Raw genomic sequence first — 24,911 nt, 5'->3', positions numbered from 1 at the left:
CCTCAGAGACAGCAGTCACCCAGTTTGAGAACCAAACTCAGTCAAAAGGATGCTTACTACAGTGACATTCTGGAAGGGACCAAGAGAAGGGCAGGCCCAGACGTGGTACCCACCCCAATGGGAGATTCCTTCACCCAACAGCAGGTGGAGCGCCTGCCGAGTGCCGGAGTTGCAGGATGGGGAGCCTGGAAGTTCCCTGGGTGTCCCCCACCCACTCTAGTCCCCAGCAACCTGAGGTGCCACTCACAGAGCCATCGGACGCACTGGCGCCCACTTTGTCTCCTCGAGCGTTCCAGCACACCTCGAAGATGCCACCTGTGCCCCGGTAGCTGTGGACGAGACTTCCACTCTGCAAAGAAAAGCAACTGTCACTTGCTAGGTGAGGAGCCCCGCCAACTGGCAGGGGTACAACGGTCACTCCTCCTCACTCCTCCTCACTGTCCATCACAAAAATGCCCCACTGGGGAGTGCTGAAAAGGACTTCCACTCGACACTGGTGGCTGTGGACATGTAACCCTCAGACCACCAACTCTGAAGGATGGGACTGCCCCCGACCCCCAGAGCACTGGCCATGGCTGTCCTCAGCGAGAGACTGGGGGTGCGGGGAGCCTAGGTCAGCTGGGGCTGTGGGCCGCACGCATGTGCCTCAGGGACTACCCACTGGCTCTTAAAAAAAAAAGTTAAGAAATTCTTATTAAAGACCGATGTGATTTTTTATACCTTTTTAATTTGTTTTTATGTGGTGCTGAGGATCGAACCCAGCGCCTTGCACATGCCAGGCGAGTGCTCTACCGCTGAGCCCCAGCCCCTAGATTTCTGTTTTTAATGGCACTTGGGACGGAATCCAGGGCCTCCTCCCACGTGCCTGGCTAGTGCTCTAACACTGAGCTGTGACCTTGGCCCTTTCCTTGCTTACCCCCTTGCTGGGGGTCACACCAACCTCGTGGTCCGGGTTCTCCCTGTCCTCTACAGCTTTTTCCTTCCCAATTCCCACCACAAGTGTGCCCCCCCCCCCAACTCCTGTCCAGGTGTCTGGTCACTAGTCAAGGGGTACCACTTGGGTGCCTTCAGGTCTTCCAAGAATCGGGAAACTATGTCATGACCATCAGCAAGCCTCTTCACAAACATGTCATGAAGTTATTCCCCGGACAAGTAGTTTGAAAGAACAAATGCATGCCCCTCTGGTCCCGGGGTGCTAGCCAAGACCACGGGCTATTAGCTTCTGGTGGGAACCGGACAGCGTTAACTTGAGAAGCGCCAGAGAGGTGTGAAGCAGGTGCTGGGGAGACTCAAACCCTCAACCCTGGTTACAGTGGGAGATGTCCCAAGGCTGGGCCAATGGGCTGTCATCAACCAGAGTCTTTAAAGGGTGGTATTACCCAGGGGCCCCCCATATTTTGTTTTTATTTCTTGCCCATGTTGGTTTGGTCCTACACACATTTACTTATGCACACATAGACACGTGTATATATAGCATCATCAGCCTTTTTATTTGCAGGGCTAGGGACTGAACCCAGGGTCTCATGCATACCAGGTAAGCGCTCCACCACTGAGCCATATCCCAGCCCCTCGATCTCTATTAAATGGCAGCAAAACGTACTTGGAAGAAACCTAGATCCTTGGTTATTTCCAGTGGCTTCAATCACACCACCTTCTCTTCCATTAGAATGGGAGTAAAGGGCTCTGGGTGAAGTTCAGGGCACAGCGCTGGCCCACAAGCCTGAAGCCCTGCATTGGATCCCCAGCACAACCAACATACAACGAGCCATCAAGATGAGAATCAAGAGCTCTCCCGATTGTTTTTAGTCCCCTGTGAAAGGACAGCCCAGTATTGACCTTGTGCTACCACAGTGACGCTGGCTGGGTCCCGGTTGGCTGGTCCCCCTGGACTGCTAAGATGAAGGGACGCCTCCCAACACCCTCCACCAGGGGGCAGCCTTTCCAGCTTTCCCCAGACCACTGAAGATGGCAGCTCCTTGTAGAAGGTCTTCCAAGATGACAAGCTCAGAGCTTGGCTCCGAGTCAAATGGCCTAGAACGCGGCTTCGGGGAGGAAACGACCCCACACCCTTGGGAGTACAAGGCAGGCAGCACCTGCTGGGTCGGCCTGGGGAGTCCAGCCTTGCTCTCTGTTTTAGGCCGTCCTAACAAAGTCACTGCTGCAAGCTTGGGTCACCGAAAACGTGGGCCTTGAGGCATTGGTTTGGGGGAGGTTGGGGGCCGCAGGGCTGCGAGATTACCTGAGTATTCCAGATATGGACACACTTGTCAAAGGAGCCACTGGCCAAGTATTTGCCATCAGGACTGAAGGCTACACTGTAGACAGGTTCCTGATGTTTGGTTAGTGTGTGGATACAAACGCCCCGCTCCACATCCCACAGTCGAACCGTAGAATCAAACGAAGCACTGGGAAGAGCACAGAAAGCAGAAGCCGGTCAGCAGGCCAGCTTTTCACAGACCTCTACCACGCCTCACACACTCTCAGAAGCCTTTACCTCCAGCCTCTGCCGTGAGCGAACAACAAACCAAAGCGCATTCTCTCTTCTGGAATATAAACTCAAGACACTACGGGGAGCTTTATCTTTGGCGCTGTTATAAGGGAAACACATGGATACTCATTTACTTCCCGTTTTTCTTTTGCATTGCTCAGAGTCAAATCCAGCTCCTGGCCAAGTTGCCCAGGTTGGCCTCAAACTTGCAATCCTCCTGCCTCAGCCTCCCAAATTGCTGGGATTACATGCATATATCACAGCAATGTTCTTCTAAGCATTAGAGCTGCGGGTGTAGTTCAGTGGCAGAGCACTTGGCTGGTGTGCAAAAGCCCTGGGTTCCATCCTCAGAACTACAACAAACCAAGAGTGGACTGCCACATCCCTTGGGGTACAGTGTGCATCAGGATGCAGCGATTCTGTGGCCTGAAGCTCTGCCTTTTGGGAAGGTCACCTTTGTTCCAGATGACCATGCTTTCCCAGTTCTGGTATCTTAGAAAATTCACTGTCAAATGTTGGGGCAGGCAGATCTGGCTGGAGCTGGGGAACCTCTGATCTCCACCTCAAATTCCTGCTGCTAGGAGCTCCGAGTGGGATGCAGCAAACCCAGGTCTAAGCTGAAGGCTTTCAGTTTTGTTATAGTAAAAAGTTTTTGCTAAAGCCAAATTCCTGAGGCCTGATACAGACGTGATTCCTCCTACTGGACTCACAGCTAAAGCAATCAGGCCTCATCTGATTGAGCTGGCCCTTCACATCTGCAAGGGGGTGCAACGGCAGATTCCATCAACCACAGATCAAAAACAACTAGGAAAGGGGCTGGGGATGTGGCTCAAGCGGTAGCGCGCTGGCCTGGCATGCGTGCGGCCCGGGTTCGATCCTCAGCACCACATACCAACAAAGATGTTGTGTCCGCCGAGAACTAAAAAATATTAAAAATTCTCTCTCAGGCTGGGGATGTGGCTCAAGCGGTATCGCGCTCGCCTGGCATGCGTGCGGCCCGGGTTCGATCTTCAGCACCACATACCAACAAAGATGTTGTCCGCCGAGAACTAAAAAAAATCTCTCTCAAAAAAAATTAAAAAAAAAAAACTAGGAAAAAGACTGCTGGTACTGAATATGCCACAGGCCCTCAACAATGCCGTCTAACAATGGCTCATGCACTTAGACAGTATCAGGTATCAAGTGAGCTACACAGGATGTGAAGTTCTAGACGACGTGCACAGGTTATATGCCAACGCATGAGGGATTGAGCACCACACCTGTGATTTCAGTATCCACAGCTCATCCAGGAACCAACCCCTATGGATATCCAGAGAAAACATTATTATCTCATTGGCACCTTCAAAATGCAGTAGCCTTCTGTCTAGCTGGACGGGCTTCAAAACACTGGGGACACACCAGCAAAATTCTCTTTTTTGCTCAAGAGTAAATTAAGCCGGGCACAGCGGCGCATGCCTGTAACCCCAGCCACTTAGGAGGCCAAGGCAGGAGGATCACAAATTCAAAGCCAGCCTCAGCAAAAGCAAGGTGCTAAGCAACTCGGCGAGACCCTGTCTCTATACAAAATCGGGCTGGGGATGGGGCTCAGTGGTTGAGTATATCTGGGTTCAATCCCTGGTACCAAAAAAATCAAGAGTGAATTAAGGCTGCATTCCAGAGGGGGAGACGGGAGCATGCTGGCTGGATCCCCTTACCTTGCTAACATGATGTTGGAGTTGGGGTTGCTGGTGGCTGGTCCCGTGGGACTCCACTTGATGGTGTAGATCTCTTTGCTATGAGCCTGAAGATCATGGACGCACGTGTCTTGCTTCATACTCCAGATCTGGAGAGGGCATGGCCAACAACATGAGCAACGCGTCCCCCATCCAGGGGGTGCTCCTTTGGCTGCTGGCCCGCGGGATCCCAGCAGGGTGGGGGAGTGGACTCAGACAGGTGAAGACCCTCAGCAGAGCACTTGGCTGACCAATGGGCATTCGCTGCCTTGGTGAAGGGGAAACTTACAGAGGAGGGATCCCCACAAAAACAAACAGAGGAGCGGAATGCAAGACCCTGGGGAACACGGGGGCTGGTCCAGGATTGAACGGTCCATCCCGCGAGACGCTGGCCTCACCTTTAATGTCATGTCATCAGAGCAGGACGCTAGCAGCATTCCTGAAGGATCCCACTTGATGGCGTTGACCTCATTCTGCAAGAGGGGAAAGGATTTCAGGAAGAAATGGAAGCCTGTGTGTAGGAAGGGGAGTAAGGCGGCCCTCCACCAGGGGGCGGTGGTGCTCTGCCAGCCTTGCCCTGGCCTGAGGATTTACCCTGCAGGCCCAATAGGTAAGAACCACACTCAGCCTTCCCACGCATGCATACTTCCTTAACGAAAAAAATCTCTACCTGGATGAAAGCCTAATGAAGAATTCACATATAACAAGGAGGGCAAATAAAACCAATAAAACCACAGCTATTTCCGAAGCTGGACTTTGGACACCATTTTCCTATGCGCTTTAAATAGGCGCGGTGGTATGCACCGGCAATCCAGGAGGCTGAGGAAGGAGGATGGCAAATACCAGGACAGCCTTAGCAACTTAGACTCTAAAATAAAGGTGGGGGGGGGAGGCACTGGGTAGAGCAGCCTGGGCTCAGTCCCTAGTACCTTAAACACATACAAGATAGGTGGACAGGGAGGTCAAGACAGGACACAGGACTGCCCGGCTAGACAGCAATGCAACCCCAAGGCACAAATCCACACACACAGGCCACACAGAAGTGCAAGTGGAACGGACGCAGGCCGTCTTGGACAGGAAAAAACACGCAGGAGGAACAAAATCCTCCCTGGGGCAGTCTGGGCATCCGTCTCCACTGCAGCTGTAGAGAGGAGTGAGCCACAGGCAGATCTCTTAGGGCTGCTGAGCACCGACGTCCATCCCCAGCTGAACCCCCTTCAGTCCTCCAGGGAGAAATGGATTCCTTCCCAGGAGTGGAGCTTCCTCCTTCTACCTCCCCAGTCACAATCCCTGGGGAGCGTCCAGAAACAGCTCATTCACAGGTCTCGGGGAGGAGCAGCCTCCATCCGTCCAGCCAGAGCTCGGCTTAGAAAGAGCAGCAGCCATCAAGACCCACTTCTAGAGCCAAGCGGTGCAGCGGAGGCAAAGGCAGGGCCGCTGGGAATCAGACCACGGGCAGCCGCTTAACAGTGGTGGACAGAACAGGGCCAGAGAACGGCTCAGCCCAGAAAAACGTGGCACAGCCCCAGGGAGACACCGTCAGGACCGCTGATGCCCAGGCTCGGGAAGCCCCTTCTGTGGGACTCGCGGGGCCAGAAGCTGGGAGAGGTGGGTGCCGACCAGGGAAGTGAGCAAGGCTGGGGATGGTGGCACTCATGTCTCAAGTTACAGCAGCAGCATGATGGCTTTGACCTCCTCCACTGGCCTCTGGGGATGGTCCAGCACTGAAGGCCATTCTGGGCACTGGTGACAAAGATGGAGAAGCCTTGGCCCTGGCTTTGATTCTCCAAGTTCTGCAGGAGGTGGACACAGAAGCAAGCCATGCCAGCCACCCTGAGGCCAGGAGCAAGGCTGTGCCCTGGGCACCATGCCCAGCTAGTGCCATGACACTCCTAATGAGGCCCGGCACTTCTGAGTGACGTCTTGGGAGACGGGAAGGGCGTGTGAGAGAGGGTTACCGTGTGGTGCTCAGTCACAGGTTTTCCAGGAGGACCTAGGCACCCCAAGGACAGACCCAGTAGAGCCCCAGAGGCCACGCTAAGGAATCTGGTAAGTCAGCTGTTCATTATCAACAGTTGTTCTCTCATCTTTCCCACGATCTTTGGTTGCCTTACGATTTCTCCACATCATTTATCATTAATGTGGCACCTGAGGAGCCGTCAGTCCAGGGGTGCAGGTGTGGGCCTCTTGATGCTGGTTCTGCTTGGGCTTGCCAAACCTCGTGAGTATTGATGTTTTCCATCACAGGAAAACCCAGTGGTAGCGGCTTCGAGTAAATTTCCTGTTGTTTCTTTCCCCGATACACACAGATGTTTACAGGACTTGCGATTGCCTCACAGATCAAGACTCAGTTCAGGTTTTCAAGGTTTTATCTGTTCTTTGGCCAATTTCTATGAGCTCCTTTCCAAGTCACTAACTTTACTTGTGCGACGTCCAATCTGCCATTCAACCCATCTACCAAGATTTCAAGATATTCATATTTCCTCAGTTCTCAGCTTTGTTCATTCATTCATCTTTTTGCTTTATTGGGGACTCAACCCCTGAGCTGCATTCCCAGCCCTTTTTAGTTTATGGAGACAGGGTCTGGCTAAGTTGTTGAGGCTGGCCTCGAACTTGCAATCCTCCTCTTGCCTTAGCCTCCCAAGTTGCTGGGATGAATTATGTATCACTGAACCTGGTTTTCATTTATTTTTTAGTTTGTTCTAATTAGTTACACATGACAGTAGAATGCACGTCGACACATGATACACAAATGGAGTATAACTTCTCCTCCTTCTGGTTGTACTATGATGTGGAATCACTAGCCGTGCACTCATGTGCACACAGGATAACAACATCTGATTCTACTCTCCTTCCTACTCACACGCCCCTCCACTCTTCACTCCTCTTGGCCTAATCCAGAGAAACTATTCTTCGTACCCCTGCTCCCTCTCCATTCTCAGTGAACATTTCCTGTCTATTCTTTTGTTATGAGCATCTTTTTCTTTATGCCTTTACATACTCTCCCATCGACTTAATGGCCTTCATTGCAAAATCTGACATCGGGTCACGTGAGCGAGTTTTCATCATTCCCTACCCACAACTGGGTTGTAGCGACCACAGCTCCAGTGCAAAGGGTTCTAGACCCACCGGTCTGCCGTGACATCGCCTCCTTCTAGGTGTGAGGCAACACTCCCACTTCGCATCCTGGTGAGCTGGGCTGACCACGGGAACCCCCACTTACTGTGTGCCCTTGGAAGGTTTTAACTGGGCGGTCGCAGCCGAGCCTGCACACATGGATGCACATGTCCGTGCTACAGGAGGCAAAGGTAGTGTTGTTCTGCCAGTCCACGTCCAGAGCGGGGGCTGCGGGAGGGAAGAGACGGGATGTGGGTGTTAACTGTGCACGTGGCTAGGGCAGGTTGGAAGAGCCAAAAGCACAGCAGCGACTTCACAAAACCATTCCCAGTGTGAACAGTCTCTTTCCTGCAAGGACCTTAAAGTCGTTCTCAATTTGCAGGGACAAGGTTCCTCTGGAAAAGTCCCAAGACCCTGGCTGTGCCCGGGGCAGGCAGTGTCCCGGGCATGAGCGGAAGGGTACTTGCTATGGCAACAGCATCTCCTGTGCCTCCAACTTGCTGGGTTCCAGCAGGGTGACTGTGTGGGGCTAAACTAATTTGTGTTCACACAGGGAGGAGATAAAGGACAGGAGAAAGCCTTCTATCCTGTCCTTTGTTCAAAATGCTTCAATTAGAAAAATGTGCGATGCATTGATCATGCCACTGATTGGGTTTTTTTTTGGGGGGGGGTTGGGGGGCAGGAGGGTACTGGGGATTGAACCCAGAGGCACTTTACTGCTGAGCCACATCCTCAGCCCTTTTTAGTTTTTATTCTTAGACAGTCTTGCTACATGGCTTAGGGGCTCATCAAGCTGCCGAGGCTGGCCATGAGCTTGGGCCTCCTGTCTCAGCCTCCCAAGTCGTTGGGACTACAGGTGTGGACCACTGCACCTGGTTAAACTGGCGTTTAACTGGAGCCAACAGCAATCCCTTTGGACATGGATCAGGACTTGTGAAGAACACCCTTCTTCACTCCTGGGTCCCTCTCACATGAAAGTGGCTCCAACAGCAGCTCTGCTCTGCTCTGCTGAGGGCTTTGAGGATGGCGACCGTCTTCATGGTACTTCCTCCTCGCCTCCACCCATGAGGCACAGGAAGACCAGGCAGGAACCAGGCTGCCAACATCCCAGCCAGCAGGGTCTGAACCCATGTTCTGTCCCTGACTGCAACGGCCCGGGTCTCAGATGCAACTGTGCACATTAGTGTAGGGCCTCAGGTGAGCATGAACGAGGGGAGGTATCGAGGACTGGCCAAGCTGGGGAGAGATGTGGATGGTATAGCATGGTAGTCAGCACCATCCTGTTTCCAAGGAAGTGTGGCTTGAATTCTCCCAAGTCCTTGGAGAGAGGTCTGGGTATGGCTCCCCCCCCACCTCCCCTTGGGTACCCATGGCTCAAGTGCTCACTCCTCACTCCAGGTGGCTGCTGGCCTATGCTCCTGCCTCCAGTGGAGGTACCAGCCCACCGGGGTACCTCCTAAGAGTCCTTCACACACCAGTGACAGGTATGGAGAAGTGGGGGTAAAATGGCCACGGGAGGAGCAGCAAAGGACAAGGGTAGCTCCTCATGCGATCTTCTCTACTACTGAGGGGCCTTAGCAAGCCGGGTGTGGTGGTGCACGCCTATAATCCCAGCAGCTCAGGAGGCTGAGGCAGGAGGATCACGAGTTCAAAGCCAGCCTCACAGTAACTTAGTGAGGCTCTCAGCAATTAAGTGAGACCCTGTCTCTAAATATAAAAAGGGCTGGGGATGTGACTCAGCAGTCCAGTGCTTCCGTTCAGACCCCGCTACCAAAAAAAAAAAAAGTCTTGGCCTTGACAGTTTTGCCATTTCTCCTTTTTTTGGTACACAGTGCTGGGGATGGAACCCAGGGCCCTGCATAGGCTAGGCAATCACCTGCCACTCAGCCACATTCCCAGCCCTTCTACCTTCTAGAGGGATCACAAGGCCTGTCAGTAAGATGACCTCTAGGACCGTGTCCACAGCACCTTATCGAAGAGGACTTCAGGGAGGTGAGCTGGGCCAGGCGTGGCCCACAGCACAGCACCTGGCTTTATTTTGTTTCATTATAGCAGAGTTCTAGAGCTTCACTATGTTGTATTTCCAGTGGAAATTATTTTTGGTGGAAAGAAAGGAAGGAATGAAGTTTTTTTTTTTTTTTTAGAAAAGGACTTCAGATTAGCTCAGCTTCACTAAGGGACCAATGTGTGCTTTGGTGACATTTTGAAAGCTCGCTTATAGAATAGAACAAAGCAATTGTAAGACGAGATGAGCTTATTCCAGAGAGATGCTGAAGGCGGCACCAACAGACATTCTCTACTCTGAGAACGTGGCCTGCTGAAGGCCACTTGGGTCACTGTCTTCTTACTTCAAGCCAGTCAGTCCTGTCCTCCAGGGAGGTGGCAGGTGTGCTTGGTGGTCAGGAGGGCCCACCCTGGAGCCACCAGGGGCCCCAGGATCCCCCTGCAGAGGGGGTGGGGCAGGGGCACTCTGCAAGGGCACCTAGAGCAGGCCCCGCCCACCTGCTTCCCTGAACACTTGGAAGTTACAAAGTAGAGGCCCAACTTGAAGCCGGGCACCTGAAGGAAACAAGAGGGTAGAGTCTGCTGGAAGCTCGGGGGGCAGCAGTCACCAGCGTATCAAGGCGGAACCTCATCCTAGGTGCGTTGCTTGGGAGGAGAGTCCAGCTGCCTCTGGTGTGGACAGGCACGTTCCTGCTCTGGTTGGCAAGATCACGAATTCCCGGGGCAGCCTCTGCATCCCCCCAGCAACAGGAACCAGCAAACCTACCTGAGTGGAAGGGGAACTGCTGCTTGGCTTCTCCTGTGTGGGCGTCCCAGATGATGGTCGTCTGTGCTCCGCAAACAAAGAGAAGAGTTAGTGACCGGGTGAGAAAGGATAACCAGCCATGTTCCCTCTAAATCAGCAGTGTCCGACAGAGAAGGCGAGTCACAAGGTGATTGTGACTCGCCAGTAACATTACAAAAAGAAACTAGTGAAATTTTAATAACGTGATCCCTGTTATGCAATGTAGCCGAAATGTTTTAATAGGTGATCAGGAAAAACACTAGTGAGATATCTGGCATTCTGTTTTCCCATCCTAAGCCTGATACTGTGCGTGTTTTACACTTGGCCACACGGAAGCAGCTCATCAGCTACAGGGGCTGTCTGGTGGTCACAGACTGCTGACCCACACTTGAGAAATCTACCACAACTGGTGAGGGATTCCGTTTCATCCCCAAACTTAGAAAACCACTAAAAAAGGCAGCAAATCTTATCTAAATAATTGAGGTTCCAAGTGCTTCGAATAAGCGATGCTAAACCTGTACTAGATACAGCAGAATCCCTGCACTGCTCTGGGGCTGGCACCAGGAAGGGGGAAAGGTGGCCTTTATGTCAGGAGACCAAGGAAGCCATGAATCCCACTAACTCATTAAGACACCTAGGGAAGAAAGACACCTAGGGAGCGAGCCTCGGGCAGGTCAGCCAGTCCCACTGGGGTTACGTTTTCATCAGCAGCAATTTTCAACTTTAAATTTTTTTATTTTTTATTTATCAGCGGGCGCAACATCTTTGTTTGTATGTGGTGCTGAGGATCGAACCCGGGCCGCACGCATGCCAGGCGAGCGCGCTACCGCTTGAGCCACATCCCCAGCCCTGCAATTTTCAACTTAATTTGAAACTTTAAATAAAGACTTAGCTTTAAGAACTAATTGTATCTTGTGTGCATTGTAAAGGGAAATCTCAGAACACAGTTTCTTTTTATTTCATTGGTACCAGGGATTGAACCCAGAGGTCTGAGCAGCCCTTTTTTATATTTTATGTAGAGACAGTGGGGCCCTGAGTAACCCAGTGAGATCCTAAATTGCCGAGGCTGGCTTAAAACTCGCGATCCTCCTGAGCCCCTAGATTATAGGTGTGTGCCAGCGCGCCCGGCAACAGTAAGCTTCTTTATAACTTGTACTCCTTGGTTTGGGGTCAGCTTGACCAACTTGTGTGTGTACCTTTTTTTGTACCGAGAAGTGAACCCAGGGGCACTTAACCACTGCACCATACCCCCCCACCCCCCTTTTTATTTTGAGGCAGGTTCATCTTGCCGAGTTGCTGAGGCTGGCTTCAAATTTAAAATCCTCCCGTCTTGGCATACCAAGCCGCTGGGATTATGAGCGTGTCCCACTGTGTTAATATTTGTGTATTTGTGTGTGTGTGTGTTGTGGTATAATTCCCTTTGATTTATCCATGTACAATCAAACCTGGCACTGCACAGAATATATAAACTCTTTCATCATTCTAGGACACAGTTTCACATGAGGTATCAGTAATTGGATTGTTAATACTTATGTTTAATATGTATTGGACAAAAGAAAACATCACCTACACAAGGATTTTTAAATAAAAAAAACCTTAAATTTTTCAAAATTTCTGAAATATAATTTAACTACTTTCTGTTAAGCACCAACTGAAGGTCATTAATACCAGTAATACCACCCCCCCTCGGTGGATTTTATTGTCAAGAGCACCGATATCCTTATTCCTGCCATGGTTAACTAGGTCATCATGACAGATTACGGACCCAAAGACTAAGATAATTCCAACTATGCATTTCCAATGACTGCAGTTCATCACAAATATTTGGAATTCTAAGAAAGTCAAAGGGAAGTAGGTACTGGTGATCCCGGGCCTGGGTTCCCATGTCCCCTAGACCCCACAGCAGCTGTGCATACCTAGGATAATTCATGAACCTCTCTGGCCAGCTCCTGCTCTGTACAAGGGGGAGGACAGCACTAGTGTCTGCCACGTATCTCGGGAGCCCTGGGTGGGCTAACACATGTAGTGTAACACGTCAGATAAATGGTTGTCATTTCCATGAGTTACTTTAAAATCTGGCCAGCGATTCCCAATGGCCGACTGCCCAGACCACCAAGTGTCCTGTGTGCTCATCACTTGACCACTTCTAACCAATGGATGTGGTTGTGTACCAATACAACTATTTATAAAACAGCCACAGGGCCTGATTGGGGTGTTGACTGCAGTTTGCCCAGCCCAGATACCATGTCTCCAAGAATGTGGTCACGTGTGGAGGTCGACTATTATATTGGCTACAGGTTCCTATGACGGCTTTGCAAGAATATGGACGGAAGATGGTAAGTCCTGCGTCTGGTATTTTATATGCAGTTTTAGAACTGGAATGAACCCCAAGTAACGCAGCAAAGCTTCCAAATTATCCTGCAATCATTACAGAAAACCAAGCCTGTGGGAGACCAAATGGCTACAGAATTCAAGAAAGGCCTCTACCTGTGTGTAAAACACCAGTGGATAGATTCCCCACCCACCCAATGCCCGTTTTTGGTGTTTCTTTTCCAAAGCCATGACTTACACAATTCCTGCTGGCTCTTAGGTGTGACATCACTACCCACTCAAGGTTATCGGAAGATCATGACACCAGCCAGCCCTGTCACCCGACTGTGGAGGAAACTGGGCCCCAGGGAGGAGGAGATGGCTCCTACAGGCACCTGGATCTAATGCTGTCACCTCCCCGTCACAGTGATGCCTCAGGGACACAGTACCGAATTCCAAACTGGCTCCAGGAGCCATGGGGGGGGTCCCCCACACCCTCCTGCTGGGTCTCGGGTTACCCTGTCCATCACTGGACGGCCCAGAGGGGAAAAGCTCTTGCCCAAAGGCCCCGGGAGCAGATGTGGTAGAAATTAACAGTCAGATCAAACCCACAAAAACAATCGGCACCTGTAAGTCCTTCAATAAGCCCAAGAACTCAAAAGCCACAAGATTAAAAGTAAGTGTGCATCTTTGCTGGGTGCGGTGGCGCATGCGGATAATCCCAGTGGCTCAGGAGGCTGAGGCAGGAGGATCTCAAGTTCAAACCAGCCTCAGCAAAAGTGAGGTGCTGATCAACTCAGTGGGACCCTGTCTCTAAATACAAAATAGGGCTGGAGATGGGGCTCGGTGGTCAAGTACTCAAGTTCAATTCCTGGTACCAAAAAGAGCAAGTCTGCATTTCCAGGTGGAAGGGATGAAGGGCTTGGGGTTGGTACTCACTTTGTCCACACCAGCACTCAGAATATAGTTCCCCTTTTTGTTCCACTTCAAGGCAAAGATGGGGCCTTTGTGCTGCCCTAAGGTGCTGGCCAGGTTACCTGTGGGGTAGGAAAGACGAACACGATGACGTAAGGTCCCCATGGTCACACCGGGAAGCACTTTCCGCTGGCCCTGTCGCGAGGGACGCAGGACTCACCATCTTCCGTCCATATTCTTGCAAAGCCATCATAGGAACCTGTAGCCAATAGTGTCCCATCGCTCTGGGGGCAGAAAGAGACAGATCCACAAGAACACTTGGCATCTCCCCAGGGGACGTCCCCGGGCCCCTAGGCCTGCCTTCCCACCACAGGGCTCCTGAGCAGTGAGTGCACCTGTGAACACACGCTCCCAACGGGAGGGGAGGCTCCTGGCCCACCCAGCTCGCTGCTGGCCCAACGCAGCCTCTTCACCAGCTCTGGGAAGGGAGGACCCTAGGCCAGCACCCAGGGGACCCCCAAGAGACTGCCCGCCTGTGTGCATAGGCTGCCCCGCGGCTGGCGGATGATGCTTACGTTCCAGTCCAGCGAGGTCACATCCTTGTTGCTTGGGACGTCGTGTCCCCCTTCCCGAATACAGTGCCTCAGCACCAACTGTGTGGAGCCCCCATTGCTGTTCTCATTGAGGTTCCATATCCTGGCCGTCGAGTCTCCGGATCTGCAGGAAAAAACCAAAACAAAACACAGGAGTGTTGGGCCCCTGGCTGGACGGGAGGGAGGGAGGCTCGAGCACCACGGGCCTGTGGCTGGACGGGAGGAAAGCTCACGGGACCCACTCTCTGGCCGGGTCAGCCACACATGGCAGGTGGTCTTCTGCGTGCAGTTCCTCGTACCCCTCTCAGCTTCCCTCCTCACCATCTTTGCATGGACTGGTTTTAGATGTCTTTGTACGGCTTCCCACCCCACAGGTAAAAAGGGTCTGGGATGATGGCTCTTCCACAGCACAAGACCCACACAGAGGCGGGGCCCAGAGAGGCCCATTGCTTGGTCTGCACACAGCAGGGAGATGTTACCACCCTAAGGCAGGACACTGCAGATGAGCAGTGACCTGGGACTCTGTCCCGGAGCACCGCCATCCTGAAAGACTTACCCAGAAGCTAGGAGATCGCTGACCGGATTCCAGGCACAAATGAACACCTCAGACTCATGGCCCCGAAGGACTGTGGCTTTGTTGGGTGGAATCTCAACATCCCCATCTATTTCCATTGGTTTCGAATGGTTATCTGCCAAGAAGCACATAAAGACATGTGGCTTAGCAAGATACAAAAGAGGTGTGTTCTCAGATACTTTTGTCTCAGAAACACTTTGCTTTTACATATTAAGGCAGTACCAATCTGAGGATTATCACCAACTTGTGGCTTTTACACGGTTTAAAAAGTATTTCACGTTTCTTTCTAGTTTGATGGTGCTGTGGTTCATGTGCTAGAAGTTTAGTGCCCAGGTGGGGAGATAAGCAATGGAGGAACCTTTAAGAAAGCACCTCTGTCTGGCCATGTGATCTCTCCCTCTCACACGTGCACCCCACCACAGCATCCACTGTGATGTGTCGGCACCACGTTGTTTGGACAGTTAGTTTCTAATACTATGAGCTAAATACATTTTTTTTCTTCAATAAAGCATTCAGCCTCAGGTATTTTGTTATAGCAACAGAAAACAGTCTTCAAATTTGAACAAAGGATAAAGACAGCTATTTATAACTGAAGCCCTCAACCATGGCCCATGGGCCAAATCTAAGCCTGTGCCACCAATTTTTTATAAACAAAGTGTGACCAGAACAGTCACATTCATGTTTGTGCACTGCCTGTGGCTACCCTTTCAAGCTGAATTACTTCCCCTAAGAATTTACATGTTTAGGTCCTAACCTACAGTACCTTATGAGGTGATTATATTTATACATAGGGACTTCAAAAAGATGGTTACAAGACAACAACAGAGCAGTGTGATCATCAACCAACCAGCAATAGTCAACAGCTGGCTGTACAATGGGGTCAAGAACTGAGCACCTTTTTGTAAAGTTATTTGGAAAACCCCAGAAATAAGAGGATTCCTTTCCTCTTCAGTGTTAGGTTAACCCAAGAGTGTACTGCTTCTATTTCAACATGTAAAAATAAGAGAATGCCCGGCCGGCCTGCGCAGACCGAGACCCCTCATACAAAGTTCTCAAGTCCGGCTGGAGCCACACAGGGCTGTTAGGCGCCGACACTTCTTTTATGCTTCAGCAGACGAGGAAAACGTTTTCCACCTTTGGAGAGCATTTTCCCACTCTTGATGGCAAGGGGAGCGCCGGCGTCCTCGGTAGCCCTGCAGGGTCGGGGGACCTGAAGCGCGGAAGCCCGGCTTTGCACTTGGGAGAACACGTCCTTGGAAAGCCCCCACCTCAACAGCCTGGTCTGGGGATTGTGGGTGAGGTGCGGGGTCTGAGAAGTGGACCGAGGTGGTGACACTGTGGAATTCCAATCTGCACAATGACCCAGACCCAGAGCGGCCAGCCAGGGTGACTACGTGCAGACCTGGCCTATACAGAGCACAGGGCGCCTGCTCCTGGGCCCACGGTGGGCAGCCAGCCTCCAGAGGTGCAGGCCAGGGGTGGCAGACCCACCAGTAAGCAGCACACCTCGGGGCAGGTGGTCAGCAGAGCATCTTCTAGCTGGACACTGTGTCTCAACACACCAGGCGCTCACCATGGGTCGCAGGACAGGGGCCTCCCTCCTCTCTGGCCTAGTTTTAAATAAGTTCAGACGTAGTAGTCAGTCTTCTTGATGGTGAAAATAAGTCAGGGTAATGCTGCTGCTAAAAGTCCCCGAAAGGCCCATTTGCTGAAGGCTTGCGGCACTATGGGAGGTGGGGGAGTCTTTCAGAGGACCCGACTTGTGGTACCAAAGTTAGGTCACTGGAGAGGTCACCCTGAAAGAAATGGCGGGCCTCCCCTCTGTCCCCGTTCCTCTGCCTCCTGGCTGGCGGCGATGTAAGTGGTTTGCTTTGCCACATGCTCCTGCCCTGGCCAGAGGCCTAAAGCAACGGAGCTGCCTGATCTTGAACTGGAATCACCAGCACTGAGCCAAAATAAACCCTTCCACTTTATGAACTGCTCACCACAGGTGTTTCATGATAGTAACAGAGCCCCGCAAGAGAACCATATCAGAAAGTGGCCGTTTCTCTCTCAAACTGCAGGACAGAGAATTTTGTGGGTCAGAGGCAAGTCTAACTTCAGATTGGTCCACAGTGTCCACTGCAGTGGTAGAGTGGAGAGGCTGCCTTACTGCGAGACAAGAGCTGGCTGTGGAGGCCAGGGAGGGCATGGGACTCGGGGGACAGAAAGACATACCCTTGCCTTCCAGGCTTGGGAATAACATGGATACCACTTTATAGTTTCTAAAGATTTAAAAGAAACGGGTGTAGTTTAAATGCTTGCAAAATTTCTTCCTTGGAAAACATGATTTCTCAAAGTTTACTAACTATAAATGCTTTTCGGTGACATAAGATGACAAAAACAAGTACATCTATTGTTCCTGCTCCTGAAAACTTCAGGGTCCTACCCCACTGCAGTGACAGTGGCTCTTCTGTACAAGCCAGATTTTGGGCCTTATGAACAGTGGTCATGTAGGATGCGACTGGGGGTCTTTATCTTGTGTTGGGCGATGGCCTTTGTGCCACCTGACTGTAACCTGTGGATGGTAAACAGCCACAGGGCATGGCCATGGGTTGAAGCCTCAGAGGCCATTAGGCAGCTCTCTGCAAGAGGGGAAGCTGCTGCGATGGGACTATGGGGTCAGATGCCAGTGTCACATCCTCCTTCACACCCTCCAGCTGCATGAAGGAAACCAGTTTCTAAGTAAGGAAGCACACACACACACACACACTACATACATACACAGGCACACACTCATGCACACCACGTATGCACATATACAAACATGCACATGCATGTGAACTCGGACCCCCAAGCAGAGCCCCTGGAGTTCATAAGGGTCTCTGGTTTATCTGCTCAACATTCCTGAGCAATGGCCTAACACGGACTAACCTCAAGGGGCAGACCAAATAAGATGACTCCCCATGCCTGGGCGGGGTGCCCGAGAAGTCACGGTGTGCTCAACTCTCATCCCACTGTTTGGCCTAAAGCCTGCACAGTGCCCGGCTGGAGCTGGACCCAAGGCCTCTGGGAACCAGCACCTTTGCTCTTGTTGCACGGGACTCACACTGGACGTGGCCTGGATCGGCTTGGGTTCTCAGAAGAGCAAGATCCCCTACAACTAAGGATCCTGCCGCCAAGATGAATCTGGATGAGAAAGGCGGCAGGCCGACCTCCCAAGGCCGGCCGTTTGCCAAGCCCTGCAGGCGGTCCTGGCGCAGGGGGCCCGAGGGCCCGGAGCCCGCCGCCCCACACTTACTTATTGCGTGCGCGCCGTTCTCCTCCCCGTTCACGGTGGCCTCTCCGTTCTTTGGTGGGTTTTGCTGGGAAACGGCTGCGGGGGCTGGGGTGGCTGCGGTGGCGGTGGCTGTGGCCGTGGCGGCTGCAGCGGCTGCAGCGGCGGCGTTGGCCTGCTGCTGCTGCGCGAGCTTCTCCCGGAACGCCTGCTGCCGCGTCTGCACCACGTCGGGCATCACGGCGTCGATCAGGGACAGGGACTCTATGGGGCGGCCGTCGAACACCGTGCCATCCTGCGGAAGCAAGCTGGTCAGCTCCCGCGCAGGAGGGCGCAGGAGGGCGCAAGAGGGCGCAGGGTCCCGGGTGCAGCGGGCACCCACGGGAGCAGGCTGCAGGGACTCTGTGCAGGGGCGGCCGGTGCTGGAGACCCAGCTGCCGTGCTCATCCAGAGTGGCAGCACCGACAGCCGGTAAGCAGCAGCGAGCCACATCTGGGCATTAAGGACACCGGCCCAGAACCACTTCATCCCGTGACATTTTGCATCCCGGGTTACATTTCTCCACGTCTGGAGCCACCGGGTGAAGGGAGGTGGTGGGGTGGAGAGGTGCTGCACTGCCCTCGGGTGGGTGGGGGCCAGGAATGCAGCCCCACGTCCCCTCTAGCACACAGGGGGTTTGTCCAAGAGACCCCGGCCTCCAGCGCAGAATCTTGAGGCTGGGAATCCACGCCCGTGCTAAGGGCTGCTGGAAAGTCTCTGTGAATAACCAGCCACTTATGTGGGGGGGGGAACTCTTTGGTAGCATTAAGCACAATTTAGAAATGATGACGGCCATTCAGCATTTGATTACCGGTGCATTTGTCCACTTGATTTAATAAAATAAGCACTTGGGGCTATTTGGGATGACTTCCTGGGTTCAAAGGACGGCCACGATATAACCCACCACAAAAATTCCTTGGTTCCGAGTCACATTTTTTTTTTCGATCGCCGTTTGATTCTCTGGTTTGTATCAACCATGGAAAAATTTCTAAACACACTTCAAAATATGGGAGGAAATTCGTGCAGATATTTGAGTTGCATGAAATGCAACATGCCTCCACGCTGTGTCTGCTGAGTGCTGAACTTGAACTACCTCAGAAATGAGGAGGAATTGAGGCGTATCAGCCCACCTGATTTCTGATGACGACGCACTATTTGCAATCACAGAAACTACAGGAAACGATATACACCGTCTCCCCAGCCCCCTGCCCACTGGACTGTAGCCGTGGAAGCAGTGGCTGAGGCTGAGCAGTCCCACCCCAAAGGGCTGGCCAAGGTGCCAGACGATCACTGCCCGCGGTCATGAAAAACATCTCCTCATCTACATTCTAAAGCACAGTGTCGCATTTTCTAAAATGACTGGGAACTTCTGCCAAGTTCGATCTTTCATCGACCTCTAGACACCCTGGCGTTGGGTGGCCGAGACATCACGGAGGGATTCTGGCCTCGAGAGCCACAGAAATGGGCAGGCAGAGGAAAATCAGATTGTACATCCCCCAATCTGAGAACTCGTGGGGGACCAGGGGTCATGTGCTCATCTCCCCAGGATTGCTGGTTCTACAGACACAGACCAGGTGACCAGGTGGGGCCTGCAAGAGTCAGGCAGACCACTCCCACGCATGCAATGTTAAGGAAAGGAGGAGCAAGAGACAGGCAGACTGGGAGGTTTCCAAGACACAGGCTGGTGGAAAATGGCCGACGAATTCATGAGACAGAAAAGATACATTATTTTTGAAATAAAGTTGAATAAAATGCTCTGAATAAGAAAGGCATAAGGGTCAGACTAGTGTCAGAAAACGGGAGGGAGGGAGCCCTGGAAGGCTGGGTGTGCTGGGCAGGACAGAGCAGGGTAGGCTGTGGCCAGATCTCTGAAAAGGGTAGAGTTCAGTCAGGGTGGGATCCAGGTGAAGATGGCCAGAGATTTCCACAGATGTCAGGAAGCCAAGAGAATCTTCTCTAGAGAATCTTGAGTACAGAGGCGGGTGAGGAAGCCCCTTAGAACCTGAATGACCAATCCTCCAATGTGCTATAGAACTGGCACCAACTATCTCAATCTGAAAGGCACCATGGAACACCAGCGGATTGGTGGGATTCAGTTCACTGCTCTATCCTCAGCCTCCGAGTATGATCCTAAAAATAATCCTGACACCTTCTCACTGGAGGATCACCCCCTCTCCTCCCGACGTTCCTTCCGGTCATGCCTGCGATTCTGCATATTTACATGGAAAACACAGGTCCCCCTAGGAGGGGCAACGAGGGCTGCCTTAGCCCACCCCGAGACGGCCCAGGGAAGCCCGGACTCCGTCCTGCACCCTGCTCACGCACATCTAGATGCAGGGCTCTGCGGGCTAGCGGTGGGGCAGGCCCCGGGGTGTGCCTACCTCGTTGATGCTGATCTCGGCCTCCACATACTGCAGTCCCTTCTGCAGGATGGAGATGAGGGCAGCCGGCGGCACTAGTGTCCCGTTGATGTTGGACTGGCTGATGTGGCTCTCGATCCCGAACGTGAAGGCCGAGTGGGAAAAACCTGCCGGAGGAGGAAGCCAGGCGGGTGGAGGTGAGAGGAGTGGGGGGGGGGGAGGGAGAGGTGCAGCCTCTGAGATGGGCATGACGCCTCACCTGCTGGGAGGGGGGAACGTGAGGCCAAGGGTGTGGGTGTGAGGTGGGAGATGCCCTCAGCAGTACAGCCTTCCCAGCCCACAGACGTGCCTTGACTCACGTGGGGTGGCGCCCCGATTAACCCCTGGGAAGCTGGAAATGCACAGAGCAGCCCGGACCCGCCGGCACCATAGCTTCGCCTGGCAGCTGGGCAGAACCCTTAAGACCAAGCCTGCTCTACAACCAAGCACTGAAGTCTCTCCCGGACCTGCACAGATGGTGCTGCAGTTTAGGCTGGGTGTCCTCCAAGGCCCCTGCGTTGAAGGCTTCATCCCTGCCCAGGGTGCTAACAGGTGGTAGTGGAACCTTTAACAGGGAGGGCCTACTGGGAGGAAGTTGGCTTGCTGGGGGTGAGGCCTTGGAGGGGATATTGGGACCCCAGCCCTCTCCTGTCTGCGGTGAGGCGAGTGGTTCCTTCCTCCCTCGGCTCCCACCATAGGTCCAGAGGCACCAGGGCCAAGCAACCATGGACCAAAAGTCTGAATCCATGAGTCAAAGCAAACCTTTCCTCCTTGTAAGCCAATTATCTCAGGCATTTTGTCACAGTATTGGGAAGCTAGCACTGATGGGCATCTTGTACATTATGGGATCTAAAGACACACAACACAGTATCCAAGAAATGCTGACAATATAGCATACTGTACGAAATGGGCTTTCATCTCATGACCATGTGGGTGACAGGGAGCTACAGGTGTGCTGCTGCTATCTAGAGAGAGGGCGTGTGCCCTTCTATAGCTTGCCTGGGGAAAGACCCAAATTCAAAATCTGAAGTAAGGTTTCCACTGAATTCCTATTGCCTTTGCACCACTGTGAAGCTGAAAAACTCTAAGTTGAAACATCTGCAAGTTGCCACCGACTATATTAAGAGGCAGAACACAGCACGGTTTGCCCGAGTGCCCTGGCTGGATGTCTGTTACAGAAATTCAACCTCAGGCTTCCACTGACTCCTGGTTTGAATTGCTCTTTGCCGTAGCTCAGTGCTGATCTGTGCCCCAGCTGCAGCGCACATGAGGAGCTGTCCCTCAGCCCAAGAAGGGGGCAGCTGGTGCCTGGCTCAGAACACTCACAGGCAGGCGGGGACAGAGAACCACACAAACACCCCAGGGAAAGAGGCGCTCAGGCCAGCGGGTATGGCATCGAGCGGTTCTCAGGAAGCTGGGGATTCTCCCTTTTCTATTTTTGTTTTATTGGCGCATTATAATTATGCATAACCTGGGATTCGTCCATGTGCTTAACGGTCAGATCCGCCTCATTCCCCAGCACCTCAAACATGCCAGGCACGTGCTCTACCGCCGAGCTACACCAGCCCTTTCCCGATTTCCTCTCCTCGTGTCCAAACGCCAGCTGCCAATAAGCAAAATGCTTGAAAAATTCCAGACGTTTTCAGATGAGCTTTGGGTTGGATGATGGTACTTGAAAGACGATGTTAGAAAACACAAAGAAAAAGGCTCTGCAGGGGAGGGCATGTGAGCCTGGGGGACTGAGGAACAGGAACCTTCCATAGCTCTTTCCCGGGCACAGAGGGGTAGCACTCTACTGGCAGATGCCTGTGGCAGGTAGGCCCATGCCTGCTTTCTTTGTCAAGTGGCCTCTGGTTAGGGGCGAGCACTCCTAATTCCCCCGTTAGGAAGTTCTGCGCACTATGGCGCCCTCACTGGCCTGCAGGCCACAGACCTCCCCATGCCAGAGGAGGGCCTCTCAGCTTGCTGGGCCCTGGCCTCTTTCAGTCAGCCTTGGTCCCTGTGCCCCACCAGCCTGGGCCCCTCTGCCTCTCCCCCTCCACACATAGGCTGCCGTTGCAATCACGCATCTGCCCACTAGGGGGCAGTGTTCCCCCACCACGGAGACTGCTGTGTGCTCTCCTCCTTCCCCCTCTCCCACGTGGCCTGGTTACACACAGGATCCAGAGCTTGGATTTATCTAATAAAGTCATATGGTGGTTGCTATTCATTTTAAAGTCAGTTGCACAGAGTCTTGCATCTCTCTTTACAACACCACCACTACCTCATTAGGTTGCTGTTCAGAATCTGTCCCCATTGCTCTGTTTAGATAGAGGCTGGGCCTCTAGGAGGCAGTGAGAACTAGATGAGGCCAGGAGCGGAGCCTGCAAGACTGAATCCTGGTGGTTTACAAGAGGAGAAAGAATCCAAAGACAAGGGTGTGCTGCCTGTCTCTGGAGGTGAGTGGCCCCTCCTCCCTATGCTCCCACCACAGGTCCACGTCTCCTGCCTCCTGCCCCTAGACCTTGGACCGCCACACCACAGTTAAAACGCAACTCTCAGGTTCAGAGGCAAAGCACTGGCCCAGCCTGCATAAGGCCCTGGGTTCCATCCCCCAGCACTGCTAAGTAAGTAAATATTGCTTCTTTCTTCCTTATAAAGTAACCTCCCTCAGGTATTTCATTATAGCAAAACAGACTAGTACATTGGAGGACGTAACAAAAGTCCCTTTTCTCCACCTTCATTTCCTATGGCCTCCCTACCCCAGGCCTTGCATAACCAGTGACTGTATTATCCCAAGTTTTGGTCATTCACGTTTCTGGAGAGGTAGAGACTACAAAAACTCCAATGGACAGGGGGAGTGGGCCACGGTGGATTCTCGGCTTGACGCCCTGCTGCATGTTCAGGTGGAGGTGGCTGCTCTCTCCCAAGACTTCATATTTCTTGTGGTCACAGGAGCCGTCGTCCTGGCTGTCTTCCCTTCTGTGTCCCGACTAGCTGACGGGACTGAGCATTGCAGGTCACAGGCCATTTCTCCTCCTCCTCCTGGTTTCACAAAAAGGCCCAGGGAAGGACTGGGCACACACTGGCCCCCGACAGGGCTGGCTCTCACGCTGACCCTGCTGTAGAAACCTACAGGAATCCAGGGGGCCTCCTGCAGCCACTCTCTGCTCTACTTACCTGTGTACAGATCAGGTTCCCCAGAGCTTTTGAGGGATCGGATCCATAAGCAATGGAACGAACACCGGAGGGACAAACCCACGTCACTCAGCTTGTAGGGGTGGGGTCACAAGACAACACTCAGCCACCACAGACCAGCATGATCTGCTGCCTGCACCAGAAACCAGCATTAACTGCTATTTAGCGGGTGCCAAGGGGCTGGGTGAGGCCATCTTGGAAGACATGGCACCTCCAGATGCCTCTTCCAGGGTCAGCCTGTCCTCCACCACTGCCAGCACCCCACCCTCCCCCAGATGGACTCCAAGGCTAATTAACACGTTCAGTGTACCCAAATGGAGACCTTTCCATCTGCACCCGTTAGCTCTCCCTCGGCGTTCGACACAGCTCTGCTGTCCAGTGAGTCATACGTAGAGAGTCCAAGATCAGAATGCAAGTGACAGACGGCACCCTAGCGTGGGCCATGGTGGCAGGTCACAAGGGAGGAGAACGAGGGCTTGGCAGTGTTGTGATGGAAAGTCGTGTGAGGGCCAGGGGTTGGTGACCCTGGTGCCAACCTCTAGGCCAGCCTCAAGCCAGCAGGCTCGCCACTTACAAGAGTGTCCCAGTGAGCCCACTCAGGGGTTCCCGACACACCTTGGCCTTCGTTCTTGGCGGTAGCGGAGGCTGCGTTCTGCGCACTGAAGGGTGCTCAGCAGCACTACCCTTGAGCTCTCCCCTCTAGATGCCAGTAGCATCCCTCCTCCCAGCCTGCCAATCAAACATGTCTCCAGATGTTGTCCAATCGACCCCACCCTGGTAGAGAACCAGTGAGCTGGTTCGGATGCCCTCAAAAGGGATGCCTCACTACCAGCAGCTCTACTCAACCCCCCTTCCTGCTCGATTCTGGATTGCTGCCAGGGAACACCAAGCCACCACCTATGTGGCCATTCCCCAGATAACTCACAGTACTGCCAGAGAACAGCTGGGTGAGCCAAAATATCGCCAAGCAGAAAACCAAGGTACAACTGAGATGATCCAAGAAAGGACGAAAACAAGGACCACATTTTAAGAAGAATGGCCAAGTCCTGTCTGTCTGGAACAGAAGGTCCTCCAGCCTCACAAGAGAGGAAACTGTTATGTGAGTCTGTCTCACCCACCTGGGCAAGAAGAGTACACTTAAAATACACCAAGAGCTCATTTTGTTTCTTGTGATCACCACATTGCTACAACACAGCCACGTCCACAAATGGCTTCCCAAACTACTGGGAGTTAACTCAGTGCACCATTACGCCCAAGCAATGCTGGCCCTTGGAAATAGTGCTTATTCAGCAGAGCAGAGGCTTAATACTCAGGCAGCTGCGGGGGTGGGCTTTGCATCTCTGGCTCTAACCAACGCTGAGAGCACCCATGTGCGGCATTAAGAGCAGAGTTCTCATTAAGCAGTTAGCAGATTTACATACTTGGAATACTGAGACTCAAAACCAATGGGCACAAGAGGTTTATTTCTCAACAGTCCGGGTTAAAGGCTGGCAAACTGAGGCCCATAGGGAGTCTGGCCCACTACTTGTGTTTTTAAATAAAG

General features: G+C 52.7%; 1 protein-coding gene across 4 annotated transcripts in view; it reads right to left on the bottom strand.

Annotated features, from left to right (window-relative positions):
• Nucleotides 1-24,911, bottom strand: part of TBL1X (transducin beta like 1 X-linked) — a 177,984-nt gene that overhangs the window by 4,314 nt on the left and 148,759 nt on the right. For 3 of the 4 annotated variants that reach the window (XM_081276732.1, XM_081276731.1, XM_081276733.1), the window contains 12 exons: nucleotides 20,174-20,319; nucleotides 17,778-18,048; nucleotides 14,480-14,612; nucleotides 13,906-14,047; nucleotides 13,551-13,614; nucleotides 13,355-13,452; nucleotides 10,088-10,148; nucleotides 7,424-7,545; nucleotides 4,599-4,673; nucleotides 4,183-4,310; nucleotides 2,240-2,405; nucleotides 248-349 (listed from right to left, as the gene is read on the bottom strand). In XM_081276732.1, the coding sequence (XP_081132858.1) occupies nucleotides 248-349; nucleotides 2,240-2,405; nucleotides 4,183-4,310; nucleotides 4,599-4,673; nucleotides 7,424-7,545; nucleotides 10,088-10,148; nucleotides 13,355-13,452; nucleotides 13,551-13,614; nucleotides 13,906-14,047; nucleotides 14,480-14,612; nucleotides 17,778-18,048; nucleotides 20,174-20,319 (1,508 nt within the window). The remainder of the gene's footprint in view (nucleotides 1-247; nucleotides 350-2,239; nucleotides 2,406-4,182; nucleotides 4,311-4,598; nucleotides 4,674-7,423; nucleotides 7,546-10,087; nucleotides 10,149-13,354; nucleotides 13,453-13,550; nucleotides 13,615-13,905; nucleotides 14,048-14,479; nucleotides 14,613-17,777; nucleotides 18,049-20,173; nucleotides 20,320-24,911) is intronic. The other variant, XM_081276734.1, reaches the window with a different exon arrangement.

Source organism: Spermophilus citellus, assembly GCF_964194105.1.
Source record: "Spermophilus citellus genome assembly, chromosome: X".
NCBI classification, from domain to species: Eukaryota; Metazoa; Chordata; class Mammalia; order Rodentia; family Sciuridae; genus Spermophilus; species Spermophilus citellus.
Note: the sequence above shows the minus strand (reverse complement) of the source record. Positions and strands in the feature narration are given on the sequence as shown.